Source organism: Oncorhynchus tshawytscha, linkage group LG34 (assembly GCF_018296145.1).
Source record: "Oncorhynchus tshawytscha isolate Ot180627B linkage group LG34, Otsh_v2.0, whole genome shotgun sequence".
Classification (NCBI taxonomy): Eukaryota; Metazoa; Chordata; class Actinopteri; order Salmoniformes; family Salmonidae; genus Oncorhynchus; species Oncorhynchus tshawytscha.
Window position 1 is genome coordinate 14871834 of NC_056462.1, and position 24741 is coordinate 14896574.

Genomic DNA, 24741 nt, shown 5'->3' on the forward strand with positions numbered 1-24741 from the left:
GACTATTTTTAGCGTCTGCTATTTGGCTAACCTCTTGAACACTGTCTGATAACCAGAGCGATGGGGAGGTTGGGGGGAGGTTACGGGAAGGTTTTTCCTCCGTTAGGGATTCTCTAACAAACGTTGTTGTTTTATTTCAACCCCGATTTTTCAAATCTCCTAAGAGATGCCCTGATTTATGAAAACTTGATATGAAAAGACAACGACCGCTGTTGAATCGGAAGTGTTCTTTCGTTTGACGGCAGCTGAAGCAAAAGGTTTGAAAGGTTTTCAGGGAAGCGTTTGAGTTCACAACATCATAACACCCCCTCCTCTTCAAAATGCCCATAGGGCTGGAATGAGGTTACTGTTGTGCTGTTTCATATTTAATGGTGGTAGCATATTTTCTGTTTTGTGTGCTTCACTGAGCCACACACACACACACACACCATACACTATCCCCTTTCCTGTATGTTGTGTGCTTCTGTAAACCATATATATATATATATATATACGCTTCACTGAGCCACACACACACACATACATACATACATACATACATACATACATACATACATACATACATACATACATACATACAGTGGGGCAAAAAAGTATTTAGTCAGCCACCAATTTTGCAAGTTCTCCCACTTAAAAAGATGAGAGAGGCCTGTAATTTTCATCATAGGTACACTTCAACTATGAGAGACAAAATGAGGGGGGAAAAATCCAGAAAATCACATTGTAGGATTTTTAATTTATTTATTTGCAAATTATGGTGGAAAATAAGTATTTGGTCAATAACAAAAGTTTATCTCAATACTTTGTTATATACCCTTTGTTGGCAATGACAGAGGTCAAACATTTTCTGTAAGTCTTCACAAGGTTTTCACACACTGTTGCTGGTATTTTGGCCCATTCCTCTATGCAGGTCTCCTCTAGAGCAGTGATGTTTTGGGGCTGTTGCTGGGCAACATGGACTTTCAACTCCCTCCAAAGATTTTCTATGGGGTTGAGATCTGGAGACTGGCTAGGCCAATCCAACACCTTGAAATGCTTCTTACGAAGCCACTCCTTCGTTGCCCGGGCGGTGTGTTTGGGATCATTGTCATGCTGAAAGACCCAGCCACGTTTCATCTTCAATGCCCTTGCTGATGGAATGAGGTTTTAACTCAAAATCTCACGATACATGGCCCCATTCATTCTTTCCTTTACACGGATCAGTCATCCTGGTCCCTTTGCAGAAAACCCCCAAAGCATGATGTTTCCACCCCCATGCTTCACAGTAGGTATGGTGTTCTTTGGATGCAACTCAACATTCTTTGTCCTCCAAACACGATGAGTTAAGTTTTTACCAAAAAGTTATATTTTGGTTTCATCTGACCATATGACATTCTCCCAATCTTCTTCTGGATCATCCAAATGCTCTCTAGCAAACTTTAGACGGGCCTGGACATGTACTGGCTTAAGCAGGGGGACACGTCTGGCACTGCAGGATTTGAGTCCCTGGCGGCGTAGTGTGTTACTGATGGTAGGCTTTGTTACTTTGGTCCCAGCTCTCTGCAGGTCATTCACTAGGTCCCCCCGTGTGGTTCTGGGATTTTTGCTCACCGTTCTTGTGATCATTTTGACCCCACGGGGTGAGATCTTGCGTAGAGCCCCAGATCGAGGGAGATGATCAGTGGTCTTGTATGTCTTCCATTTTCCTAATAATGCTCCCACAGTTGATTTCTTCAAACCAAGCTGCTTACCTATTGCAGATTCAGTCTTCCCAGCCTGGTGCAGGTCTACAATTTTGTTTCTGGTGTCCTTGACAGCTCTTTGATCTTGGCCATAGTGGAGTTTGGAGTGTGACTGTTTGAGGTTGTGGACAGGTGTCTTTTATACTGATAACAAGTTCAAACAGGTGCCATTAATACAGGTAACGAGTGGAGGACAGAGGAGCCTCTTAAAGAAGAAGTTACAGGTCTGTGAGAGCCAGAAATCTTGCTTATTTGTAGGTGACCAAATACTTATTTTCCACTATAATTTGCAAATAAATTCATTAAAAATCCTACAAAGTGATTTTCTGGATTTATTTTCTTCTCATTTTGTCTGTCATAGTTGAAGTGTACCTATGATGAAAATTACAGGCCTCTCATCTTTTTAAGTGGGAGAACTTGCACAATTGGTGGCCGACTAAATATTTTTTTGCCCCACTGTATATACACACATACCTACACAACAGTGAACCTGTACCGGCTGCCTAGCTCCCTGAGCCAGTGTGTGACCTGGTGATGCCCTCTAGCTCTACGTAATCACATAACTAGACAATATCCACTCAGGAACGGAGCGCTTTAGGGGTTGAATGGATGTTATGGTCCAGGCTTTATTAAACATTTTTGGAATTCCAACCATTTTCACTTGGATTCAGGCTCATATTATTTCTGGGAGGTTGAGTGAGGACAGTCCGGAGTTTAGAGTGCTCCTGATGGATGGAGATTGAAGTACGAATGGAATGAGAGATCTTGTCTGATTAAATGTACAGAATGTCCTCAGGGTATGTTAAAGGCATTAACAAGATTTTTTTTTAAAGATTATTTCTCTTTGAACATCCATGAGGTAATATGAAGGGTTTGTATGATAAATTAACTATCTATATTTTGAGAGCGAGACACATCCATGCATCATCTGTAAAATGCAGAGATTAGGACATTACCGGGAATCAAATCCACTTACTAGTCAGCTTTGAGGAAAGCCAGTAGAGTTGTATACGGTATAAATATATTATAACCTTTTGGATAAAACAGAACTGGCTTTTCTCAAACTATAAGGCAAATTATATATACACACATTGACACCTGCTCTTTCCATGACATAGACTGACCAGGTGAATCCAGGTTAAAGCCATGATCCCTTATTCCCGTGTTTATCAAGAATGGTCCCCCACCCAAAGGACATACAGCCAACTCAATATTAGGGAGGTGTTTCTGTACAGCACTTTGAGATATCAGCTGATGTAAGAAGGGCTATATAAATACATTTGATTTGATTCCTAATGTTTGGTGTACTCGGTGTAGATAGGAGTTGTCACAGGAATGCATAGATTCAACCCTGTCACTCACTGTCACTCTCATCCAATCCCCTACCCCAGAAAGCAACAAGGACGCGGCCCACTACCAGAAGGTGACGGTGAAGGCGGAGCCTATGGAGGTGGACCCGGCCAGTGGCCCGGCCCCGCCCCCTACTCACCTGCTGGCCTTCAGCACTTTAGGGGTGTGTGAGAAGAGCGAGCCAATGACCAGCCTCTCTGAAGCGTTGTCCCGCCCCCAGAAGCAAGACCTCTTCTCCCAGGACATATCAGTGAAAATGGCCTCCGAGCTCCTCTTCCAACTCTCAGGTGCGCAATGTTCTCTATGATACACACACACACTTATGACACACACAATCTCTCAAACATACACACACATGTACACACACACGTACCCTCACACACCTCCCTGACTACATTCACACACACCTCTCTCTGGCACCTCAGTGCTCAGTGTCAACCTTGAAATGTGGTGTGATACTTAGCCATAAAACCTATATGTTTCTCTTCCATCCTCTGGAGGCTCTGCGGTTAGGGGACACTATATATTACCTGTAATGTGCTCTGTAGGTTTTATACACACTTCTTCCCTGCTTGGCTGTGACCATGACATTGAGGCGGCAGACAGCTGTTTGTATTGCTTGATGACAGAGCACTGAAGTGGAACCTGCATCCCCCAAGATGGGGTTGTGTGGGGGGGGGTACAGGAGACCCTGGCCATGCCCCCCAGCTCTATCCCCCCAGCTCTGATTGCTACGCCTAAATGCCTCATACAGTAGCACCTTGGAAATTGTGGCAAAACATCTCTCTCCAGTGAGAGAGATGCACACACCGATGAGCACGCAAGTACACACACACAGATACGACACGCAGACACACACACAGATACGCACGCAGACACACACAAGCCCCCATGGGGAGCAGTGTCTACAAAGTGCCTGTCTTCCTCCACGTCCCTCCCTCCTCTTCTCCTTCTCTATCCCTCCTCTCTCTCTTCCTCGACTCCTTTTCAAACATGCCGGCTCAAGCACACTTGGCTGCACACACTAGCCCATCGCCCCCCCGCCCCTCTCAACTACCCCTACATTTCTCCCGTGTGGCATCACCATGGCAACGTGGAGAGACCTCTGTCCTTGGCGAACCGTTTGACGGAGAGGGGTGTTAGGGAGTGGGGGGCGAGGAGGGGTTAGGGACTGGTGGGCGAGGAGGGGTTGGGGGGGCAGCGACTAGAGCAGTGCCACCCAGGGAGCAAGAGGCTGCTGTAATGAGGTCATCAGTAGTAGGCTGCTGAAGCCAAGGGACAACCATACACCTTCCCTGGGTTTTATTACTCTGACCATAGAATTACAAATTTCAATACTAGAATGGACATGAAAGTTCTTATGACAGCATAAAAGGTCAGCCATTTTGGTCAGGGAGTTGGTCAACCAGTGTGCCGTGATGAGATATTGTGTAAAACAATCATTTTGAAGATTGTCTACACAGTATGTTTGTTAGTCAGTTTAAGTGGAATGATTCCAATCATATTTCTAACTTTCTAATTTTTCGAACCAGTACGCCAACATTCCATACTAACAATGCAGTCAATCCACAGCCACTGGCTGAAATCCGTTGATAGGATTTAGACAAGTTGTAAATGCAACAAGTACTGATATTGTATCATATTATAAACACTCACAGCTTTCCAAGAAAACAAACTGAGAGACATTAATGGTCCTTTTACATATATTTCATAGGCTATTTATACAGTCTAAAACCTGTACAAACTTTATAATTATATGACATTATTTTAGGTTTAAAAAAATCACATGCCTTTTTATTTTTCTGCATAAGTGAAATCAGGAAATGCGTCACCTATGCCTCTACTACCATTAATTCCAACTAGACTGGTTTGGATTTCTCCCTGGCCATAATGGCTGCCATTTTTATACCATTCTGGAACTTTGAGGGTTTATGACATAGCCACTCTAGTAATTGAATATGATCTCTTTGACTTTGACCACTTAAAACAGTATATACCAAGGCAACAGGACAACCATGCAACTTCCCTGGGTTTTTTATACAGGATGTTACTATGAACACAATGTTACTATATGCTACAATCTGGGATTGGTCTTTCAGCTAAATGGTTCGGGAAATGTTACCCCTCTCAAATGCACAGACGGTGCTCTGGATGCAAGGACGGACCATTGAACAGATTCCCAGATCCCAGATTGCTCCTTTTTAAAGCAGTATCAGACCAATACTGACCACTCTGTCACGTTGAATAATCACCATGCTCTGAATAACTGCTTCGTGGTTCCATCGTGACCACAAAAGGCTCGTTAATGATTTCTCATTGTTGTTAATGACCCTCTTTGATATGGTGATGTTTTTTGTTTTGCAGAAAAAGTCAGCAAAGCCAACGACCACAAAGACGGCAACATGGTGGGCATAAGCAGGTAAGACAACAACAACAACAACAAAAATATGTTGTTTTGTCACATCCTCTGGATAGGTGCAGTGAAAGGTGTTTTACAGTGTCAGCCATAGGAGTACGGCGTCCTTGGAGCAAAATCTGTCCAGGTTAAGTGGCTCGACAGATTTTTACCTTGTTGGCTCGGGTATTCGAACCAGCGACCATTCGACATGATGAACATAGTGGCTTCTTTTCCACTTAGCTGCTATTTCTACAGTTAGTCTGTTTTGGTATATGGCTTATGGTTTAGCATTGAGATTGGGAGGCCTGGAGCTCTGCAACTTTATTTAAAAACAATTCCATATTGATTGCATATTGCTATCATATTTTAACGTAAGCATTTGTTTTAATTATTGAGCTGTTATAGCATGATACTGCTCTGACTGTTTCTGTGTGTGGTTGTGTCCACTCCTAGCCCCTTCCTGGACGAGCGTTTCGGACAATCCCCCTTCAGCCAGCGCTCCAAGTCTTCCTCCCCCGCAGAGGCCAGCTCCTCTGCTAGGACAGCCCTCCACGGTGAGAGACACACACAGACACACACACACACACACACACTCCAGACAGACACTCATAATGTAGACATGCAGCCAGAATGTTGGCCCTCACAGCTGATTACAGTAACCTCCCACTCTCCTCAGCCACATCTCCACCTCCCCAGGCCTTTCCTCGCTCTCTCACACATCTACCCAGCCACGAGGCCTCAACTCTGGCCAACCCTCTTTTCCTCCACCCCTCTTCCTCCATTCCTCCACCTCTAGAGCCTCCACCTCCCGTCTCACTCACACATCTACCCAGCCTTGGGGCTCCCTGCCCTGGATAGCCCTTCTCTCCCCTCCCCTGGCCCTGGAATGGGGATGCTCTGTGGCTGTCCCTGTGGTGCCTGTGGCAGGCAGGCTGAGATACAGAGGGTAATTAGCCTGTGCCAGCCTCACCCGTCTCTCCCTCCATCACCATCCACCAGTTAATTAAAATCTGATTGGCTTCTACGTGTCAAGGGTGTCCTGATAGTTAATTCGCCCAACCGACGGTCTCCCTTCCCAGGGTGCAACGTGCAGAGCCGTGTCTTCGCTCTTTCTCTCTCTTTTATCGCTCTCACTTTTTCTCTCTCTCTGTCCCTCTGTCTCTTCCCGATGCCCAATTCTTTCTCTTGTCTCCTTCAACCATCTTTTCTCTGTTTTCGGATTGCACTTTCCTCTTTTCCTGCTCCCTCTATCCCCTCCCTCTCTCCACATCTCCCTCATCTCTCCATCTTTGTCCCTCTCTCTCCCTCTGTCTCTCTCCTAGGGGCGCAGTCAGTCACATAGCTGTGTTCTGTGCTAAGGGTAGTGACCCTCCCCAGTGCTCCCATTAACCCAGTTTCCCAGTATCACCCCAGCACCACTCATTATCCAGACAGTTACTCTGAGAATCCCCTGTATTACTGAAACACCACTTTATGACAATTCAAACAGTTGCATGGTTGGATTTCATAATGACTGGTGCATTGTACCACTTTGCCCATACATTTCCACATGGAAAATATGACCATCTCTGTGTGGCGGTAATTGGGGCTGTTTACAGCAAGTGCGTCTGTGTGTGTGTGTGTGTGTGTGTGTGTGTGTGTGTGTGTGTGTGTCGTGATGGTGGCGGCTGTCCTTCCTCTCCCCCTGCCCCAGGTCAAGCTCCAGCCAGCCTTTCGGAGGCCGTGCGTCCGTCCGTCCGTCCCTCCCTCCCCTCTCCCTCGTTCTCCAGCTCTAATAACACTAATTAAACCATTAACCACTTCAAGGCCCACGCCGGTCCTCTAATTGCCCGATTATCAGAGCTCTGGCTGGGGTTGCTGGGCCACCGACGCCCCAGGATGGCCCCTAGACCCTGTCCATGTGCTCCAGTCACCCTGGATGACCCCCACCCGACCCTGCCTCGCCCAGCCTCTCACCCCCTCAGGACAGCTAATGTGATTATGTGGTCTGAGGAGATGAGATGAGATACAAGCCCCTTAAGGATCTCTGTGCCCATTCAGTACTAAGCCACACAAATGGAGGTGGTAGGAGGAAGAGTAAGGGAGAAGCCAATCCAAGAACGGCATGTGGGGGGGCTGCATCACCATGGTGAAGCCTGTCGGTGAGACTTAACAGACAAGGGGTTTGGTGAATCTTTGATAGAGCTCAGAGCATCACCACTCTGCAGCCACTGATTCAAGGGGTCAAGTCCTCATGTGGGTCATACTGAAAAGTGTACTAATAAGTCATACACACACACCCCCACACCCTCCCCTCTACTCTGCCAACTCACATGCAGGGATACATATCTATACACACACACCCCCCACCCTCCCCTCTACTCTGCCAACTCACATGCAGGGATACATATCTATACACACACACCCCCACACCCTCCCCTCTACTCTGCCAACTCACATGCAGGGACACATATCTATACATACACACCCCCACACCCTCCCCTCTACTCTGCCAACTCACATGCAGGGATACATATCTATACACACACCCCCCCCACCCTCCCCTCTACTCTGCCAACTCACATGCAGGGATACATATCTATACACACACACCCCCACCCTCCCCTCTACTCTGCCAACTCACATGCAGGGATACATATCTATACACACACACACCCCACCCTCCCCTCTACTCTGCCAACTCACATGCAGGGACACATATATATATACACACACACCCCCACACCCTCCCCTCTACTCTGCCAACTCACATGCAGGGACACATATCTATATATATATACACACACACCCCCACACCCTCCCCTCTACTCTGCCAACTCACATGCAGGGACACATACATATATACACACACACCCCCACACCCTCCCCTCTACTCTGCCAACTCACATGCAGGGACACATATCTATATATATATACACACACACCCCCACACCCTCCCCTCTACTCTGCCAACTCACATGCAGGGACACATATATATATATATATATATATATATATATATATATATATATATATATACACACACACCCCCACACCCTCCCCTCTACTCTGCCAACTCACATGCAGGGACACATATCTATACACACACACCCCCACACCCTCCCCTCTACTCTGCCAACTCACATGCAGGGACACATACATATATACACACACACCCCCACACCCTCCCCTCTACTCTGCCAACTCACATGCAGGGACACATATCTATACACCCCCACCCCCACACCCTCCCCTCTACTCTGCCAACTCACATGCAGGGATACATATCTATACACCCCCACACCCTCCCCTCTACTCTGCCAACTCACATGCAGGGACACATATCTATACACACACCCCCCCACACCCTCCCCTCTACTCTGCCAACTCACATGCAGGGACACATATCTATACACACACCCACACACTCCCACTGGTATGTCAGGTTGTGAGTCACAGAGAACGGCAGGTCCAGGGGCCCTTATGAGGAGTGACTCAGTCCCCGCAGAAGGATTACAACTAAGGAATCTATTACTAGTTGTGTTAATACTGTATTGTCACTTGACTGAAATATTGTAGAATATCATCAGGGCACAGGCCTTGTGTTTAGTTTTATGTGGATGAGGGTGTGCATTGACGTGAGGGGTTTTATAATGGTGTGTAGTGCTCATTCACTGAGAGATTCCCACACTTCACTTCAGGTAGCTACAGACACAGTAGGCTCTCTGCTCTCTTCCAACCAGCACATGTCCAGACAGATAAAGATGGTCTTTTAGCATCCCTCCTTCTGGTCTCTCTCCTTTTGTTGTACTCCTCCCTTCTCTTTTTTCAGAGAGAGAGAAGTCTAGACCTGTCAGCAACATACAACTCTAGCTAGACGTCCTTCAGACTTCTCCATCTCCCCCTCTGTCTTTCTCCAAGGCCAGTACATCTATTCTTTTATGCCCCCACCATTAAACTCCCCCAAAATAACAGAGAATGAAGCCTCCTAGCCGCTCCTCCAACCCCCCAATGCCCCCATCAATCCACCAGCTTGCATCTCTTATGACAGCTTTCGTTTAAAAAAATGAATTTAGTGGTGGAGGGTGACTCCAATCACTAGCCTTCTTTTTTTTTTTTGTCTTCCGCACAGTTAGCGTCAAGATGCCTGTACCTGCAGTCAGACTGGAAACAGTCAAGAATATATTTTTGCTGTGGTTTAACAGTAGATTAATGTTAGATGACAATAACAATGGTTCTTTATTTGATTCTCTACATGCAACACCTTTTGACCCTTTGCTAAGCCCCGCCTCCCTTGGTTACTGTGGGTACAGTCATTTCTGTACTTACCATTTGACTATTATTTATAAGCTAACGCCGGGTAAATAGTGGACTTTCATGTGTTCCCTATTAAATGTCCCTATGTGAAAGGCCATCCTGTGTGGAGTACGGTATAGTCAGTCCACTCTCCCCGAGAACAATATGATCCTAGGTAGTGTGGTGCCAGGCGTCCATTGGAGACTAGCTGCATTGTGTCAATGACGGAAACCCTCCCTGCCCACTTCTTTATTTATTTACCCGATGGAGGAGAGGGAGATAAAGAGAGAGGAGGAGTGGCATGGAATCCTAATTGAGAGCTGTGCCTTCATCAGAAGGTTAATTCTATATCTCTTCTTGTCATGTTTTCCCTTTTCTCTCACGTTCTCTTCCTCTCTCACGCTTTCCCCACACCTCCGTGCCTCCCTCTCCTCTTCTCTCTTCTCTTCTCTCTCTCTCCTCTTCTCCCTCTCTATTATGCTTTCTCCCTCTCTCACTCTCTCCATCCCTGCTGTATCCCTGGGTGGTTGTGTTTTACTATATAGTCTGATTAGCATGGACAACCACACACTAGAGGGCTTAGGACTGATGGGTGATGGAGGACACACAGAGCGAGAGAGAATATCAAGGGACACAGTGTGGTATAGTCTGATTATCATGGAGATGATGAGAACTTGAGAAGGCTATAGTGTTGGTATGAGAAAGATGGGGGGTTGGAGTAATATGAAACAAGGTTGAGGGTTGGAGTAATATGAAACAAGGTTGAGGGTTGGAGTAATATGGAACAAGGTTGAGGGTTGGAGTAATATGAAACACGGTTGAGGGTTGGAGTAATATGGAACAAGGTTGAGGGTTGGAGTAATATGGAACAAGGTTGAGGGTTGGAGTAATATGGAACACGGTTGAGGGTTGGAGTAATATGAAACACGGTTGAGGGTTGGAGTAATATGAAACACGGTTGAGGGTTGGAGTAATATGAAACACGGTTGAGGGTTGGAGTAATATGAAACACAGTTGAGGGTTGGAGTAATATGGAACATGGTTGAGGGTTGGAGTAATATGGAACAAGGTTGATGGTTGGAGTGGAGTTGGAGTAATATGAAACAAGGCTGAGTGTTGGAGTGGAGTTGGAGTAATATGAAACAAGGCTGAGGGTTGGAGTGAAGTTGGAGTAATATGAAACAAGGCTGAGGGTTGGAGTAATATGAAACAAGGCTGAGTGTTGGAGTGGAGTTGGAGTAATATGAAACAAGGCTGAGGGTTGGAGTGAAGTTGGAGTAATATGAAACAAGGCTGAGGGTTGGAGTAATATGAAACAAGGCTGAGTGTTGGAGTGAAGTTGGAGTAATATGAAACAAGGTTGGGCTCCGTTCCATTTCAGTTGCTGAATGCTTTCCTACAATATGGACTTTCAGGTCGCCTCCCGGTGCAGGTTATGAGAAGGTTGTGAGTAAAATATGGTAAACTGTGATGGTGACGGTACTCTCTGTCTGTGTGTTTCCAGACCCAGAGAAGGACACTGGAGAGCCGGGGGGGAACGGGATATCCCAGGGGATACTGAGCAGTCAGCAGCTCCACCCCTGTCCTGTCTGTGGCAAGGTGTTTGGCAGACAGCAGACCCTGTCCAGACACCTGTCTCTACACACAGGTGAGTCCACTAACACACACACACTCCCTATGTGTGTTGTGACATGTCTTGTCAACGTTCCCTTGGCGTGTGTGTGACTGTGTGTGTAATACCCTGTAAAAAGTAAATAAGGTTTACTAGACTGGATTACCCTCTCCTTTAAAGAGATTACCACCATGATTAGTCTCAGTGGGAAAACTGCCCGCCTAATTACCAAGCCAGAAGGATGCTCTGCATCCCAGTACACACACTGGACGCAATGGACACACAAACACGGACAGACGCAATATCGGATGCGCACACACACGTGTTTATTTATTTAAATGTATATATCCACACACACACACACACACACACACACACACACACACACACACACACACACACACTGAGTGGATGGATTCATACACACAGTTACAGTAGGTGTACATACAGTGTAACAGCATTGGGGTCATACCGTATCTGATGCAAAACCACAAACTACTGTTTCTGTACATGCTTTATGCATATGAATACATTTACATACACATATATATATATATATATATATATATATATATATATATATATATATATATATATATATATATACATATACATACATATACATACATATTAATACACATAAATACATACACTGAGTGGACAGAACATTATGGACACCTTAATATTGAGGCTTAAAAATCCTTCTTTAACCCGTCTCCTCCCCTTCATCTACACTGATTGAAGTGGATTTAACAAGTGACATCAATAAGGGATCATAGCATTCACCTGGATTCACCTGGTCAGTCTGTCTTAGAAAGAGCAGGTGTTCATGTTTTGTACACTCAGTGTATAAGTACATGTAAATACATGTGAACACAGCACACACTACCGTCTAAGCGATCCATTGGATGAGAGATCCAAACAGAGGTCCTGACTCTGTGGTTCAGATCAGAGATCTCCACTCCCCTGGCATTACCACAAGTCTAAGGGTCATTGCTGTAAAAGATAAATCATTCTCAATTTTAATTTTATTTAAATTGGTCTTTTTAATGCACCCACATTTATGTAAAAACTTACATATTCTTGTGCATGGTCCACACACACTAATACAAAACGCGCACACACACTCTGACACACACACTCCCCCTGTGAGTGGGTTGTTTGGCTGAGAACAGCTTGGGCACACCACAGAGAGCAGAAACGGGGGCATATGTCATCCTGATGGTTGTTTTTGGTTTACCCGGGCCACAAAGGTTCCCTGGCTTCATGTCCTCGGGCAAAGTGTGTGTGTGTGTGTGTGTGTGTGTGTGTGTGTGTGTGTGTGCATGTTTGTTCGTTCGTAGCTGACGTAATAGGATTTGTGTGTGTGTTTTGTGTGTGTAGTCCACTAAGCAGACATTCTCATGCAGGGGACGTACTCATTGTATTTGTGTATACGTGATGTGTACGCATGTTGTTTGCGTACCTACGTGTGCCTGCATGCATTTCGTATTATGGCGTGCGTATTACACATAAGTGTATGTACGAATGTGTGTCCCTGTAGACCCGTCTCTCTGTCTCTGTCTCTGTCTCTCTCTCTGTCTCTCTCTCTCTCTCTCTCTCTCTCTCTGTCTCTCTGTCTCGCGCTCTCTCTCTCTCTCTCTCGTCGGAGTGCATGCTGGGAGTGAGTCGTCAAGCAGGAGTGATTGTGAGAGCGAATGGAATTTCTTTTCACGCTATTGGGTTTTGGTATGTGTATATATATATATATATATTGATTAGTTTAGTTGTTTTAAGGGTATATTGTTTAACTATCACTAAGCACGTATAGGGGTGGTGGGATCTTTGAGGTTGGTTTTTCGCGAGGGCACAACCAGCGGGTGGGGCTGGTTGCAATGGCCACTCGCGGAAGTGTAGAGTTTGAAAAACTTAGTCGGGGGCATGGAGTAAAGATTCCTGCTGCGGCCGGGTGTTCAGTGGAAGAATGTAGCTTGGCTGTGGGTGCTATCATTGGGTATGATAGCATCAAATCAGCCTCAAGGATGAATAGCGCTGTAGTGATATTCTTAGATTCAATTGAAAAGGTGAATAAGATAGTTGAGAGGGGTGTTGTGTTGCGGGAGACACAGACGCCGGTATTTCCGCTTATGAATCCGGCGAAGAAAGTTATACTTTCTAACGTGCCACCATTTGTTAGAGATGAAGTGTTGGAGTGAGAGTTATCTCGCCATGGTCAAATCGTATCTACAATAAAGAAGGTTATTTTTGGATGCAAATCTCAGTTGTTGAAACATGTCGTGTCTCATAGGAGACAAGTGCATATGATTTTTTTTAAAGGACGGAGATGAACTGAATTTAGCGTTCAGTTTTAAGATGGATGGATTTGATTATGTCTTCTATGCATCTACTGAATCAATTAAATGCTTTGGCTGTGGAAGAGAGGGGCATTTGGTGCGTAGTTGTCCCGAGAATGAGCGCGCTGAGCCTGGTAGTAGCTCTAGTGCTGGTGCAACTAACGCACCACCGCGAAGGGATGAACATGCTAAGGGTGCAGAGGAAGAGAGAAGGTGGGCAGATGTGGTTGGAAAAGTAGGAGAGGAAGGCATTGTGGATACGGGGGCAATTGTGGTAGATCAGAACAAAGAGGGAGGGGAAACAGTAGGTGAGATTGCGACTGCCGTCGCTGAGGTGGTGCTGGAAAATGAAATTGGAAGTCAAGAGGAGATTGAAATAACGGAAAAGGAAGCGGATGTTTTCAAAATACCGAGGAGTAAAAGGAAGAATTTAAGGGGTGGTGAAGGATCTAATTCTAAGAGAAAGGTAGAGATTGATAAATCAGTTGAAGATGAACAAGTTGTAGAGATGGTGGAGTTTTCTTCTGGGGAGGATAGCGAGAGTGAGTCATCTGACGCGTCACAACAATATAGTGAGATAAATGGGGTGGAAGGGAGGTATGGGATCGAGAAGATACGTCAATTTCTGAAGTTGACAAAAGGGAAGAAATATATGCAGGATTACAATGTAACTGATTTTTTCCCTGAACGTGAATTGTTTATTGAATCAGCAAAGTTTCTGATGTCAAAAATTACAGGGGGAAGTTTGAAAAGCCCTGAAATTGCTAGACTCAAGAAAGTGGTCACGAGAGTGATAAGTGATGTAAATTCTAAAGAAAATGAAAGAGTTCAGTTGCAGTTTTAACTCTGTAAAGAGATGTGGTGGCTGTATCTTCCTCTGTATTTTTTTTTTCTTTTTTTTTCTTTTCATCCATGAGCAATTTTAAGATTTCTTCTTTAAACGTAAATGGGGCAAGAGATGGTAAAAAAGAGCCATGGTGTATGAGTTAATTAGGGGAAAGGGAAGTGACATACATTTTCTACAAGAAACGCATAGTAATTTGGAAAATGAAGTTATGTGGCAACAGGAGTGGGAGGGGACAGTGGTGTGTAGTCATAAAAACTCAAAAGGTGGGGGTGTGGTTATCTTATTCTCAAAGGGGTTTTTTGCCTTTGTCATATGAGGTTGAAGAGGTAGTTGAGGGAGGTTATTAAAAGTTAGAGCAAGGTATGAAAACATCACTATGTGTCTGATAAATGTATATGCCCCAGTGGTGACAGTTGAGAGGGTATGTTTTTAGAGACATTATCAAATACCATTGAGAAATGTAACAAAGAAGATTATTTATTTATTGCTGGGGATTTTAACTGCACAGTTAGCGATTTAGATAGAAATCACCAAGAACCTCATATAGCCTCAAGGACTTTTTTAAAACGCCTCATTGTAACACATGAACTGTGTGATATTTGGCGGAGTCAACATGGAGGAACAAGGCAGTACACCTGGGCGCATGTGAGAGAGAACATCATCTCTATGGCCAGGTTAGATAGGTTTTATGTTTTTGAGCATCAATCTTAGGTCTGTAAATCAAGTGTGATAACCCCAGTGGGATTTTCTGATCATTGTTTAATAACAGAGGTGGTGTTCATTAACGATGTAAAACCCAAAAGCGCATACTGGCATTTTAATATAACTTTATTGAGTGATGCTCACTTCAGGAACTGTTTCAGTTTTTTCTGGGAGAGGTGGAGGTCTCAAAAGGCCAGTTTTGTATCCCTTCAACAGTGGTGGGATATAGGGAAAATCCAGATTCAACAATTTTGTAATCAATACACGAGGAATGTCACCAAGGATATCACCAGATCAATGAAAGCCCTAGAGTTTGAAATAGTGGAACTCATGACGTTGGTTGAGACCACAGGAGATCGAGGCCATACTCAGGCCCTCAAGAGGAGAAAAGCTGCATTGGCAGACCTGCTGGGTATCAGAGCACAGGGGGCATTGGTGAGAAGTAAGTTTCAGGGAATATCTGAAATGGATGCCTCATCCAAATTTTTCTTTGGTTTAGAGAAAAAGAATGGACAAAGAAAAATTATTCATTGTCTCAAATCAGCTGTTGGACGAGAGCTCACTAGCCCTAGTGAAATTAGAAAGAGGGCAGTAGAGTTCTATGCTGAGCTCTACAAGTGTGAGTACAAAGAGGATAAAACAGTGACACGGCAGTTCTTTGATGGGCTCCCAAAGGTGGCTGCAGAAGCTCAGGTTGAGCTTGAGCAACCATTATCTTTGCAGGATTTATACACTGCATTAAAAGGCATGGAAAATGGAAGGGCACCAGGCATTGATGGGCTTCCCGTTGACTTTTTTAAGTCTTTTTGGGCTATGTTGGGAGAGGATTGGTTAGAAGTAGTTAATGATAGTTTAACCGGAGGGTTACTACCAATAAGCTGCAGAAGGGCTGTCCTCACCCTACTGCCCAAAAAGGGTGACCCGAGGGAGGTGAAGAACTGGAGGCCGGTGGCTTTATTGTGCACTGATTATAAGATATTGTCAAAGGCTTTGTCCAACAGGCTGAGGGAGGTGATGGGGCAAATCATACATACGGATCAGTCCTACTGTGTTCCTGGCAGGCAGATAGGGGATAACATTTCTCTGATTCGTGATTTTTTGGACGTCTCTAGGGCTATTGGGTTGGATGCTGGTCTAATTTCAATTGATCAGGAAAAGGCATTTGACCGAGTTGAACATCAATATTTATGGCACACGTTTGAGGCGTTTGGGTTCAGCTCTGGTTTTATTGCCATGATAAAGGTGATATATGGTGACATTGAAAGTGTATTGAAAGTTAACGGTGGTTTGAGTGCTCCTTTTAAAGTGTGTAGAGGTATTAGGCAGGGATGTTCTTTGTCAGGAATGTTATATGCCATTGCTATAGAGCCACTACTAAATAGCATTAGAAGTTGCATTGCAGGGGTGTACTTTTCAGAGGATATTCCTCCTATTCGTCTCTCAGCCTATGCTGATGATGTAGTTGTGTTAGTGAAAAATCAAGCGGAGGTGGATAGCTTGAGTCTAATGGTTGATCGGTTTAGGGGAATATCCTCTGCAAAGGTAAATTGGGAAAAGAGTTGTGCTTTACAGATTGGAGAATGGTCTGGAGGGATCATGGCTTTGCCAGGGGGGCTAGAATGGTGTAAGGGAGGTTTTAAGTATCTTGGAGTGTACCTAGGAGATGAGGGGACTATGGAAAAAAATTGGAGTGGGGTGGTTGAAATGGTGGAAGGGAGGATGAGGAGATGGCGTTGGTTACTATCTCGTATGTCATATAGGGGGCGCACTATTATAGTTAACAAAGTGATTGCCTCTGCACTGTGGCATCGGTTGTCAGTTTTAGAACCACCATCTGGCCTTCTGGCTAAGATACAGGCAATTATTGTGGATTTCTTTTGGGATAAATATCACTGGGTTCCACAAAGTGTTTTGTATTTGTCAAAAGAGGAGGGGGGACAAGGTCTTGTACATCTTGCTAGTAGGGCTGCTGCTTTCCGGTTTCAGTTTATTCAAAGGTTGCTTTATGGACCGGAAAATGTGGTGTGGAGAGGGGTGGCAGGTCTTGTATTACAGCGGGTTGGAGGATTAGGTTTAAAGAAGGCTTTATTTCTGGTTGATAGTAGCCAGATTTCTAGGGAGGGAGTACCTCCGTTTTACAGAGGCCTTCTCAGAGTGTGGAGCATAATGAAGGTGTCCAGGCGAACTTCAGCGGAGTCAGTGCATTGGCTGTTGGAGGAACCTCTGGTGTATGGGGCAAGACTGGATTGTACAACTGCAGCTGTTCCACATTTCTCCAAGATTCTGGTGAAGGGGAAAATCATCACCTTAAAACAGTTAATGGCCATGGCTGGGCCCGCCTTAATGGATGGAAGACGGGTGGCAGAACATTTGGGGATGAGGTCGGAAAGGATTGTCGGACAAATGCTGGGGAGCTGCAGGAAGGCTCTGTCAGCGGAAGAATGGGGTATGCTTAGTAGCCACAAGAAGAAGGTACAAGATGAAGACTTCTCATTTCCAAGACTAGGGATTACACCAAATATCCCAGAGTCAGAAAGAAAGGCGTTATTGCTGGATTTGAGAGGGTTGGAGGAGGTGGGTTTGGATGAGGTGAATGGGAAGGACTTGTATAGGGGGTCTGTCAAGGTGTTGAATAAAGATAAATTGAAAAATAGAAAAGACACTCCATGGAGGGTAAAATTGGGCATTGATGACAAGGTAAAGCCAGCATGGAGAGCACTGTACAAGCCACCGTTACAAAAGGGTACTGGTGATATGCAATGGAGGGTTTTACAATGCATCATTGCAGTTAATGCTCTTGTATCTGTTATTAACTCAGATGTTAGAGATGGATGTCCTTTTTGTAATATAAGAGAAACCATTTTTCACTGTTTTATGGAGTGTGAGAGGATTAAACCTCTATTGGAAATGCTGGAATCTTTGTTTAAAGCTGTAGGGGAGTTTTTCAATAACACAGTTTTTATTTTGGGGTTTCAATATAGTAAACAACAGAAAAGAAAATGTCAAATGTTAAATTTTATTTTGGGACAAGCTAAGATGTCAATTTTTCTGAGTAGGAAACATAAGATAGAAACGGGATATGGGCAGGATGTAAGATGTGTTTTTAAAGGATTAGTGAAAGCAAGAATAAAAGTAGATTTTGAGTTCTTTTCAGCTGTAAAAAATCTATTATTTGATGTGAAGTGGGCCTACGAAGGAGCGCTTTGTTTTGTAGAGGAGGGGAAATTATTTTTTGCTGATGAAATAAGTTGAATGTATATGTTATGTATTTATTTTTGTTTAGGAATTACAAAATGTATGTTAACACTTGAGTAAAAAATAAAGGTTTTATAAAAACAAAACAAAAAACTTTTAAAAAAACTCTCTCGCTCTCTCTCTGTCTCTGACATTGTGTCTGTCTGTCCGTCTGTCTGTCCTTCCAGAGGAGCGGAAGTATACGTGTCACCTGTGTCCTTATGCAGCCAAGTGCAGAGCCAACCTCAACCAGCACCTGACCATCCACTCTGTCAAGCTGGTCAGCGCCGACGCAGAGCAGATGGTCAGCGCCGTCGCCACCACTGAGGGACGAGACGGGAAGACCTTCCCCTATTACTACAGGTGCTGCTATGCTGAATGAAAGAAACACTCCAAAGAAACATTGAATAAATTGGGATCAGTATCAGTAATGTAAACCATGGACTGTACATGACTGACCTATTTCTTTACTGGTCTGAGGTCAGCCTTTAGGGTTTGATTAGGAATTCATTATGTCTTCTTGCCTCTATAATCTGGTCTGAGATCAGCATTTGGTCTATGTTCAATACCTCTCTCCTTTTCCCTCTAGCTGTGACCTGTACTGAGATCAGTGTTTAACCCCTCCCTCTTCCTGTCCATCCAGCTGCCATGCGTGTGGTTTCCAGACGGGGCAGAATGCCCAGTTCGTCAGCCACATGTCTCTCCACGTGGACAAGGAGCAGTGGATGTTCGCTCTGTGCTGCAGCGCCTGTGACTACGTCTGTGTGGAGGAGAGTGACATGAAGTCTCACGTCAGTCACGGACACACAGGTAGATCTGTCGTCTGCTCAGGCATGTATTGTATGGAGAGATGGCTTTGGTCCACCTCTTGTCCCTGGGGGCAGCAATAGGACGAAGACAGCTTGTACAACCAACTTGGTGGCATTTCTTTTCCAGCTGAACTTGGTTTTGCTGCGGTCGAATTGTTCCAAATTGTATTGATTCCCTTCTTGAAGCGTGTATCTATCTGCTCGCTCGGACTCATGGGTTTTAAAGTGCTGTTTTGGTGTAAGGATAGTCTAGAAAGAGGGGGTTTATACATTTTCTTACACCCAGTCTATACCTTTTACATCCACGAGGAGGACTGGAGAAATCTGCACCTCGGATCGTAGCCAAACAATGTTTTAAAGCTTTCAGAAGAGACCAACCTTTCAGAATGATTCTCAGATCAGCTGTGACATGTCGTTGGTAGGGAGCTGTTGGGGGAGTGTTGCAGATTGAGGTGCTACTGCTGACTGTTCAGAGTAGAAACAGCTAGTTTAGTTTACAGCCATTTATAGTAAAGGGAACCAACATGTTCAGTCTCAACACACTGAACTGATGTGACAATAAAGTAAAGCTTCATAAAACGAGTCCCTTCCCGGGAGAGAGAGGAGACTCTGTGACTCTGTAAACTCTCCAAACAGAAACGACTTCCGTTTTGAATAACAAAACATGTAGATTCTTTTCCCTCCCTCGAACTTCCCTGGACTTTTTAAAGCCACTGGTCCAAAACCCAGCCTGTCAATATATTTTTTCGGTCCGTAGCGGGTTTGTCCGGTTTATCGTCCGACGCGGTTGCCCGTCTTGCCCTTCCGTGGCAGTGTGTGTGTGTGGGATTGTCCGGTTTATCGTCCGACGCGGTTGCCCGTCTTGCCCTTCCGTTGCAGTGTGTGTGTGTGTGTGGGATTGTCCGGTAGTGTTGCAGACAGCTGAGGGGTCCTCACGGAGGCCGGGGAGCGACCTTGTTTATCTACGATGGCTGCCCCTTATCGTGCCTGAGGGGAAAAATCAATAGGCCCTCTGGTTCTTCAGAGGCAGGCCAGGGTTCACACACACACACACATTCGTACCCTCTCTCACACAGACACAGAGTGGTGAGTCCATATCGAACCTTGGCATTTAGGCTAGCCTCCACCCACTAGCAAACATGGCTGCTGAAAACACACCACATTGGGGCTGTAGAAAAGACTGCTGGGTGTTATTTGTCAGCTGATAGTGTTTGGACACCACATCTCCCCCAGCCAAGCTCCAGACAGACATGGAAACGGCTGAACTCAGCAGGTGTTACGCCTGAAGCTGGCCCCCGCTAAGATGTGTGTCAGCCACATGGGCAAGGGGTCAGACTGGTGGCCCCTCAGCAGGGAGCCTGGCTGCTGCTAGGAACAGGACAGAGATACTGTATGTGTGGTGGTACAGTAGGAACAGGACAGATACTGTATGGTGGTACAGTATGAACAGGACAGAGATACTGTGTGGTGGTACAGTAGGAACAGGACAGAGATACTGTGTGGTGGTACAGTAGGATCAGGACAGAGATACTGTGTGGTGGTACAGTAGGATCAGGACAGAGATACTGTGTGGTGGTACAGTAGGATCAGGACAGAGATACTGTGTGGTGGTACAGTAGGATCAGGACAGAGATACTGTGTGGTGGTACAGTAGGAACAGGACAGAGATACTGTGTGGTGGTATAGTAGGAACAGGACAGAGATACTGTATGTGTGGTGGTACAGTAGGAACAGGACAGAGATACTGTATGTGTGGTGGTACAGTAGGAACAGGACAGAGATACTGTGTGGTGGTACAGTAGGAACAGGACAGAGATACTGTGTGGTGGTACAGTAGGATCAGGACAGAGATACTGTGGTGGTACAGTAGGATCAGGACAGAGATACTGTATGGTGGTACAGTAGGAACAGGACAGAGATACTGTGTGGTGGTACAGTAGGAACAGGACAGAGATACTGTGTGGTGGTACAGTAGGAACAGGACAGAGATACTGTGTGGTGGTACAGTAGGAACAGGACAGAGATACTGTGTGGTGGTACAGTAGGAACAGGACAGAGATACTGTGTGTGGTGGTGGTACAGTAGGAACAGGACAGCGATACTGTGTGTGTGTGGTGGTACAGTAGGAACAGGACAGAGATACTGTGTGTGTGGTGGTACAGTAGGAACAGGACAGAGATACTGTGTGTGCGGTGGTACAGTAGGAACAGGACAGAGATACTGTGTGTGCGGTGGTACAGTAGGAACAGGACAGAGATACTGTGTGTGCGGTGGTACAGTAGGAACAGGACAGATACTGTGTGTGCGGTGGTACAGTAGGAACAGGACAGAGATACTGTGTGTGCGGTGGTACAGTAGGAACAGGACAGAGATACTGTGTGTGCGGTGGTACAGTAGGAACAGGACAGAGATACTGTGTGTGTGGTGGTACAGTAGGAACAGGACAGTGATACTGTGTGTGGTGGTACAGTAGGAACAGGACAGAGATACTGTGTGTGTGGTGGTACAGTAGGAACAGGACAGAGATACTGTGTGTGTGGTGGTACAGTAGGATTAGGACAGAGATACTGTGTGTGGTGGTACAGTAGGAACAGGACAGAGATACTGTGTGTGTGGTGGTACAGTAGGATTAGGACAGAGATACTGTGTGTGTGGTGGTACAGTAGGATTAGGACAGAGATACTGTGTGTGGTGGTACAGTAGGAACAGGACAGAGATACTGTGTGTGTGGTGGTACAGTAGGAACAGGACAGCGATACTGTGTGTGTGGTGGTACAGTAGGATTAGGACAGAGATACTGTGTGTGGTGGTACAGTAGGAACAGGACAGAGATACTGTGTGTGTGGTGGTACAGTAGGAACAGGACAGAGATACTGTGTGTGTGGTGGTACAGTAGGAACAGGACAGAGATACTGTGTGTGGTGGTACAGTAGGAACAGGACAGAGATACTGTGTGTGTGGTGGTACAGTAGGAACAGGACAGAGATACTGTGTGTGTGGTGGTACAGTAGGAACAGGACAGAGATACTGTGTGTGTGGTGGTACAGTAGGAACAGGACAGAGATACTGTGTGTGTGGTGGTACAGTAGGAACAGGACAGAGATACTGTGTGTGTGTGGTGGTACAGTAGGAACAGGACAGAGATACTGTGTGTGTGGTGGTACAGTAGGAACAGGACAGAGATACTGTGTGTGTGGTGGTACAGTAGGAACAGGACAGAGATACTGTGTGTGTGGTGGTACAGTAGGAACAGGACAGAGATACTGTGTGTGTGGTGGTACAGTAGGAACAGGACAGAGATACTGTGTGTGTGGTGGTACAGTAGGAACAGGACAGAGATACTGTGTGTGTGGTGGTACAGTAGGAACAGGACAGAGATACTGTGTGTGTGGTGGTACAGTAGGAACAGGACAGAGATACTGTGTGTGTGGTGGTACAGTAGGAACAGGACAGAGATACTGTGTGTGTGGTGGTACAGTAGGAACAGGACAGAGATACTGTGTGTGTGGTGGTACAGTAGGAACAGGACAGAGATACTGTGTGTGGTGGTACAGTAGGAACAGGACAGAGATACTGTGTGTGCGGTGGTACAGTAGGAACAGGACAGAGATACTGTGTGTGTGGTGGTACAGTAGGAACAGGACAGAGATACTGTGTGTGTGGTGGTACAGTAGGAACAGGACAGAGATACTGTGTGTGGTGGTACAGTAGGAACAGGACAGAGATACTGTGTGTGTGGTGGTACAGTAGGAACAGGACAGTGATACTGTGTGTGTGGTGGTACAGTAGGAACAGGACAGTGATACTGTGTGTGTGGTGGTACAGTAGGAACAGGACAGTGATACTGTGTGTGTGGTGGTACAGTAGGAACAGGACAGAGATACTGTGTGTGTGGTGGTACAGTAGGAACAGGACAGAGATACTGTGTGTGTGGTGGTACAGTAGGAACAGGACAGTGATACATTCAATCTCCCAGATTCTGGCCCATTAGCAGATATTTATGCATCTGTAACTTTTGTCACTCATCATTATTCATGATTCATTCATGATTATCTGTAATTGTAGCGTCCACATTAATGTAGAAGTGTTCAGAAACATATTATTTTTCCTTTTTACAATAAAACTGCCTCCAATGACGCAATATATTATGTACCATTCATTTCTATTGGGCACAACAATCTGATACACAACCAAAACAAACTACAAATACATCCAACAAGTTACTAGAGTCACATGATTGATGTAGTCATTGAGTGCTAGGAATATGGGACCAAATACTAAACTTTGAACTACTTTAATACACATAAGTGAATTTGTCCAAATACATATGACTGCTTCAAATTGGGGGACTTAGATACATTAGTTGCTTTCATTTCTGAACGGTGAAACATGTATAAAATACCCTCAAATAAAAGGTGACATTCTGTACATCATATTAAACATATTAAAATCCAAAATGGTGGAGTATAGAGCCACCTTTTAAAGTTTTCGCTTCACTGTCCAATCCGTAGGGGAGTGTAACACAGGTTTACAACGTTTTCCACCCTCATAAAAGGTGAAGTGTGTTTGACTAAACACATGCTTCAATAGCATCTTGGACCTTGTAAAAAGTGCTAACAAGGAATATGCCAACAGGGATGATAAATGATGTGGTTTCCCACAAGGGACAAGTACTCTTTGAATGTATAGAGCATCATGTACTCTATAGCTCCCTTAGATAGTGGAGTGGTGAGCCTCGTTTTGTCTTTAATCTACCTCTAGAGGTCTTCGGCGTTGAGAGAGATGGATACAATGGTATTTCACTCTCTGCTTTCTGCGTTTCTATACCTGCATTCTCTCGTTCTCAAGGATGAAAGTGTGTAGGCTATGCACAATATGTGTCTTTGAATGTGTCTGTGTGAATGCCTCAGTGCGATTGTGTGTATGTGCCTGTGTCGTGTGTGTGTGCGCGCACATACAAATGTGTGTGAGGTAGCTGGCGTCGGCCATTTCACAATCCATGGCAGCCAGCAGCTCTACTCCTTCACCTCCCTCCCTCCCTCTCCTTCTCCCTGACTGAATGCCCTTTGTTGAGCTGTGCCCTGAGTTGCTCCCGCCATCTTAGCTCCCTTAGTCGTGACCCTCCTCCTCCCCTCTTCTCTCTCTCTCATACTCTCTCTCTATCCCAGAGAAGTGCGGTCAAACAGAGAGAGGGAGAGAGGAAAAAGAGAGATCAATAAAAGCATACTGGCTGTAGATTGGACTGGCAGCAGGGCTCCAGTCAGAGGACATGGCCCTGAAGCTGAACCTGCCTGCCTGCAGTGTGTGTGATTTTCATTTTGTATTCAACAGACTGTGTGTGTGTGTTGTGTGTGTGTGTGTGTGTGTGTGTGTGTGTGTGTGTAGTTTTGACTGTAGTTTAGTGCTTTTCCTCCTTTTATTGTGTTGAGGTACCCTGTCTAATGGTGAGAAAGCACTTAT

General features: G+C 45.2%; 1 protein-coding gene across 1 annotated transcript in view; it reads left to right on the forward strand.

Moving 5' to 3' along the window:
* Window positions 1-24741, forward strand: part of LOC112231648 (zinc finger protein 827) — a gene marked incomplete at its 5' end in the record, with an annotated part of 65078 nt that overhangs the window by 35163 nt on the left and 5174 nt on the right. Inside the window, 6 exon segments of the mRNA XM_042311795.1 lie at window positions 3113-3358; window positions 5436-5490; window positions 5923-6023; window positions 11249-11392; window positions 18661-18835; window positions 19116-19282. Coding sequence (XP_042167729.1) covers window positions 3113-3358; window positions 5436-5490; window positions 5923-6023; window positions 11249-11392; window positions 18661-18835; window positions 19116-19282 — 888 coding nt within the window.